This window comes from Parasteatoda tepidariorum, chromosome 6 (genome assembly GCF_982258835.1).
Source record: "Parasteatoda tepidariorum strain Cologne lab strain chromosome 6, Ptep-v5.0, whole genome shotgun sequence".
In the NCBI taxonomy this organism is placed as follows: domain Eukaryota; kingdom Metazoa; phylum Arthropoda; class Arachnida; order Araneae; family Theridiidae; genus Parasteatoda; species Parasteatoda tepidariorum.
Genome location: NC_141760.1, coordinates 32,067,067 through 32,073,066, shown reverse-complemented (window position 1 = coordinate 32,073,066; position 6,000 = coordinate 32,067,067). Strand labels below are relative to the sequence as shown.

General features: G+C 28.1%; 1 protein-coding gene across 1 annotated transcript in view; it reads right to left on the bottom strand.

The window, feature by feature from the left end:
* Positions 1 to 3,113: 3,113 nt before the first annotated feature.
* LOC147807761 (caveolin-2-like) overlaps positions 3,114 to 6,000 on the bottom strand; it is a 59,719-nt gene continuing 56,832 nt past the window's right edge. The window contains exon 2 of the mRNA XM_087165603.1: positions 3,114 to 5,304. Coding sequence (XP_087021729.1) covers positions 4,948 to 5,304 — 357 coding nt within the window. The 3' untranslated portion in view covers positions 3,114 to 4,947. The remainder of the gene's footprint in view (positions 5,305 to 6,000) is intronic.

Here is a 6,000-nt window from a genome sequence, read left to right as displayed (position 1 = left end):
AATTTTGCCTTCAAGTCAATAATAAGAATAAAAATTGAGACAAGGATTAATTTTTGTTTATCTTTTGAGTGTCTGGAAAATTTTCTTTAAAAACACTGTTGATGCAGTTTATTGGCAAAATTTTTGCTCTTCAAAAATCTCGAACTAAGCCAAGAAAAATTTTAATAGTTCTTTCAACACCGTAATCCCTAACAGTCTCTGAAATCAATATTTGAAGCGTAAATCTAACTTTAAGAAAAATGAATGAATAATTGCGATTCGAGGAAATAAAATGTTTTATAATAATAAATATTTAACTTTATTGTAAATTAAAGCAAAATTACCCCAAAAAATTTTAATTATCTTTCCGTACTGGAGGAAAAATATTTTCTAGTTAAAAAAAATCCATAATTATGTACATTATAAAAAAATATACGGTATTTAAACCAGTCATACGATTACTTAATAAAGCAACCGTTCCGTTCATATACATAGTATCCATTCACCGGAAATTCTGGTTTTCAAAATTATTATTTTTATTGCCACATATTAACTACTAAATATAAAACTGGAAAAAAAAAGTTGACCAAATAAATTTTTTATGTGTCATACTCTAAAGCAGTGGTTCCCAAAAGGTGTTCTTTAGGGCGCTAGGGTTCCGGGGTAAGATCACATGGGTTTATAGAGTTGGGACCTTTTCTTTATAACTAGTAACTCGTTAACCAATAATAGGTTTTTATTTAATAATTAAGTTATAATTCTGAACTTATTTAAGCAAAATATGCTAATAAGAATAAAATAGTAAATTTTAAAACTTAAATTTACAGTTTCTTCCGTTACCATTATATTGAAGAAATTACTAAAAGGATTAGAAATACATCAAATGTTTTTTTAGCATATTTTTTCCTGCTAATTAACTTTTTTATTAGTCAGGGTTTTGCCAAACGATGTTCATTCTTTAAGTGTTCCGTACACTGTAAAAAATGGATACTCAAATATCACAAAACTTCAATTTTCACGAAACCTTTTCCTGGTATATAATTCGAGCAATTATTTCGTCAAGTGACGAGATAACTATCGTCACTTCTTCCAGGAAACGAATTTCTTCAAAATTGTGGAATAATTCGGAATTGTGGAAAAGAAATATTTCGCCTCCTATTTTTTCTAAAAAAAAACGTCAAGTAATAATTTTTTCATGGGCATCATATACATGGATCAGTGTTGTCCTATCAGCATGAGAAGGGCCGATAGAACAGAGAGATAAATTACGTCCAAGCCCAAGGTGGGATTCGAACCCCGGATCTTCTGGTACGAGACCAACTATCCTACCCCCATACATTCCGGTCAGCTTATTTAACTTTATTTTGAATCGTCCAGTTTTCATTGTAGTTTCGTCAATCTAGGTATCACTCTCTTACAATGCACTACGATTTCAAGCTGAGAAACATTTTCATTATATATTTGAGAATACGCAATTTGTCACAAATCGCGTGATTTTGTGATGAAATAGTTCACAATGGAATAGTTCAACTACAGCTCTAAGATTGATTAATCGTCAAAAGTGAGAGTTTTATTTTTGAGAATGTAGCTGGAAAAAAATAGGAACCGCTGTTCTGAGGTATCATGATAAAATTATCAAATTTTACCGTATTCACCAAATTTTAACACTTATTATAATACAATACTTTATTGTTAATTGTACTAAAATCATTAACAATGCAGCTCAATGTAAATTACCATGCTTTTTGGCTTTACCATACATCCAGATAAGGTGAATTTTATCATATTTAGGTAGCTTTTACCCTACTTTTTTTTCTCAGTGTTTTTATAATAAAGAAAGAAAATCAGTAAAAGTAGCAAAAATACATTTCCTTATAGAAATATTTTTTTCGAAAATATGCTTTCAGAGAAAAAATTTTTCGAAAATATGCTTCTGTGCCCTTAAACTATAAAAGTTCATTAAATCTTTTCTTTCAAATTTTTACTTTATGTTTATAGCTGGATCTTTTCACGCATTTAAAGTTAAAAAGCATTATCTCAACAATTAAGTGACAAGTATGAAAAAAATATTTATATCATAAAAAAATTTAAATGGAAAGTAATTAATATAATAGAAAGCCGTTAACTTCCACAAAGTATATTAATATTTTCTTTCTTAATTATAAAAAAAAATCCTAACTATTTTCGCTTTGAGTAAAAAAACACTTTATCTGTGTTTAAGTATAATTAACTGCAACTTTTTAAGATAATATTGATGTTTTTTTTAAAAAAAATTCGAATGATGAATGAAAATTCTTCATTGTTAATGAAAGGATAATTAATATTTATTGCTATACGTTCAACCAACTTGGTATAATAAGCTTACTAAGAGTAAAATTTTACTTGAATGTTATTGTCGAATTACAAATCATGAATAAAAAGTCTTTTTTTTATACAAATTTTTCAATTAGGTTATTCACCTGAAAGAAGAATTTAGTTACAGAAAAATAAAATGAATGATATTATAAGGGCTATTTTATTTTTTACTTTTTCAACAGCACACGATATAATACTTATAAAAATTCTTTTAATAATGAGAAATGACAATTGTTTTATTTTTGACTAGATATAATCTATACGAAATGCTTAGATTAAAGTTTAAAAAAATAACTTAAGATTTTTTTTAGTTTATTTACATTTTTGTACCTAAGCTCTTTTAAAAAGGTGAAATAAAAGTTTACTGTTTTTGTTTTGTTCGGTTCAAATTAACGTTAAAAGAATCGTCTTTTTTCTTTCTTATTATTTTTTCTTTTTTTTATTCATTTTTTTTATCTATAACCTTTTGATTTGATGTTATTGTATTACTTTTTTCAAATGAAAGGGAAATAATGTATGGCTTATTTTAGCGCAATTATAATTTACGAAAAAAATTCTGTATGTTCACAAAATTTGGTTGTATTTGTATGTTTGTATGTTCACAAAATTTGAATGTACTTGAATGTTTGCATGTTCACAAAATTTGTATGTGTTTTTTTGTTCACAAAATTGTTACGTGTTTGAATTTACGTAAGTTCACAAAATTTGTAAGTATTCGCATGTTCTCAAAATTTGTATGAATTTATATGTTCCCAAAAACATTCATTAAAAAAGAAATCTTGAGACACACAATAAAAACTTTATTACAACAATAATAATATATTTGTGATATTTTCAAAGCAACATATATACAATAGCATGATTTATCCCATGAGAGGTAAAATTTGATTTTTTTTCTTTTTAAATAATACTGGGAGTCCAGTAATTACTACTCTTATTTACTGGAAAAGTAGTTATCAAATTAAAACCAATTTAAAAAAATCTGAAACTAGCACTCTACTTGAAAATATTTAGTTTTATTTAAAAATCCCTTAAAATTTAGAAATGTATTATGAAATACAACACAAAATTGAAATCTAAAACTATGTAAGATTCCATGGAAAGAGTTTGTTGCCTAAAAACTTTTACTGCCTACTATGCTAAAATAATTAATACAGAATTAATTAAAAAATTTTCTATTTGTCATTGAGTTAAAACTGTACATAGTCATAATTAAAAAGAAGAAGGCTATATACTCTAAAAAATATCTGTGAAATTTCGAGAGTTGACCGTTAAATTAAACGTTCAGCTCTCTTTTTTAATAGAAAAAGAAAACATTATCCGTCATAATAACAAATTTCAGCTAAATTAGTAGATTTGGCTGTTAATTTATTCTGTTATTGTATAAAGCTTCCTAATTAAATTGGGAAATGTAATAATACATTCGCTTCCGTATTGGCTACAGCATGATGCTACGAACACTGAGTTCCCAGTTTGAGAACGGCCGATGCCAACGAACATCTCTTTCACATCTATATTATAAGCACGGATAACAAGCATGAAACACTCTAACTTCTCGTAGGCGGCAGCACTGTATTATTTCGCCTCCTTCCAAGGTTCGCCTTAAAAATCGACAAATTTCCCGAGTCTCAAAGAACTTAAATGCCAAAATATTTACAACAGAACTGCACTTTTTTATAATCATGATAGCATTATTTTTTAATTAAATGACATGAATTTATTTTAACGTTCAGTGACTGGAACACTTTTTTGTCGATCACTGACCGTAATCTAGCGATGTAATTTTTAAAATTGTATTTTAACTAAAAGAAGTTTGATAGGTGCTTATTATAAATAGAAAATATTTAAAAGTCAATTTTGCCGAATTAACACTTAAAAAAATATATTTATTCCAAGCTTATATTGCATTTTAAGTGCCATCTCAAGGAACCATCAACAGTCACTAACCAGAATTGGTCGAAAATCCTAGAATACACTAAATTTAAAATTCTTACCCCTGAAAATAATGATTTTAAAAAAAAAAAAAAATTTAATGCCGCTATATTCACTTTACAACTTAACTTTTCAAATACGGCATTTCTAAGTAAACAACTGAATACAGACAACAGGAGATTAAAATTATATGATTTTGATTTATTTGGAACAAATCACATTTGGACCAAAAACACATTTAAAATAGAATTGCGTGCCATCAATCCTGTTATATTTTTGCCTGGAGTCATGTCTCTTTCAGATTACTGTAATAAACTCTAATTGGTTTACACACTGGTTATGATAAATTCAATATTTTAAACCTCATAGATTTGAGTGAAATACGATTGCGTCTAAACATAAGAAATTTAAAAAAAAACTGTTGCCTAAACAGAGCTTGAGCCAACATTAAATGAGCTGAAAATCTAAATTAAGGGACTGCTGCCAAGCTGAGAATTAGCATACTTTAATGAAAATGTTTTAACTAATTACTTTTTTATAAGATTATAAAAAACAGTTTTGTATGATTGATTCTCCGATTAGTAAGAAAAGTCACTATGATAATTAACAACCAACTATATATTCATTTGACAATACTGTACACCAAAACATCAAATGCAGAAGAGGAGAGCATTTACAGGCTCAAATTACTTCAGAAGAAGTGAGCTGATAGCGACCTATCCTTATTCGACTCAAGCATTGACCCATTTCAGCACAACAAGGACCCAAACATGAGTCCAGTACAGTCGTCAGGTACTGGCGAACCATATAGCAGTTAATGCGACACTGACGAAGGGCTGGTACGACGCACCAGATTTGCTGAAATGAGAGACATGCAAAAGTACAACCAGAAATGAAGGCGATCGGGAGTGCACAGATTAAAGTGAGAGATTTGTAACAGCAATTTTTGGAGCACGTGAATAAGAAATGGGAGCTTTTCCATACGCAGTCTATGGAATATGTTCCTTCTGGTTCTGCAATGACATCGTCAAACTCCACCTGAAAGAACAAATAAAAATTGTCAGGGACATGCATGTGAATTTAATGCATATTATAAGAGCAACAACACCATGACAGTCACTGAATTTTCAGAAAAGTCCATTCAGCATCAGACTATATTACAAATAAATTATTGTTTAATATTTTAAAACAATGCTAAATTAAACCATGATTTAAGTATAACCATAGTCGTAAAACTAAATTACATCATAGTCCTAGTAACAAGTTTTTCCATAGTCGTAATGCATGTTGTGCCATATTGCACTGTGTAATAAAATAAAAAAATATATTAATTTTTGTGGTTATATAATCAAAGTATAGTATTTAAAAATATGGTTTAATGCAATACAATCTAGTTATTAATAAAACGTCTAACACTTCAAAAAACATTAAATTAAATTATGTAAGCCATGTTAAAGTTGTACCATAGTTGCTTACCTCGGCTATTGCACAATTTGAACTTAAAGATGGAGTAATAAAAATTATTTTCAAAGTGCCAATTGTACCAGTTAATTTCCAAGATAACACGGTTCAGATATAACTATTCGTATTATGGTTTAACATCTTATTAGGGTGCTAGATACAGTAATAAGAAGTTAAAATTATCCATGTTTCATCCTGTTTTACCTTAGTATAAGTTTAATCAAATTAAATTTAGGAAGGTTTGATTTACATGTAGATGAAGTTTAGATAATA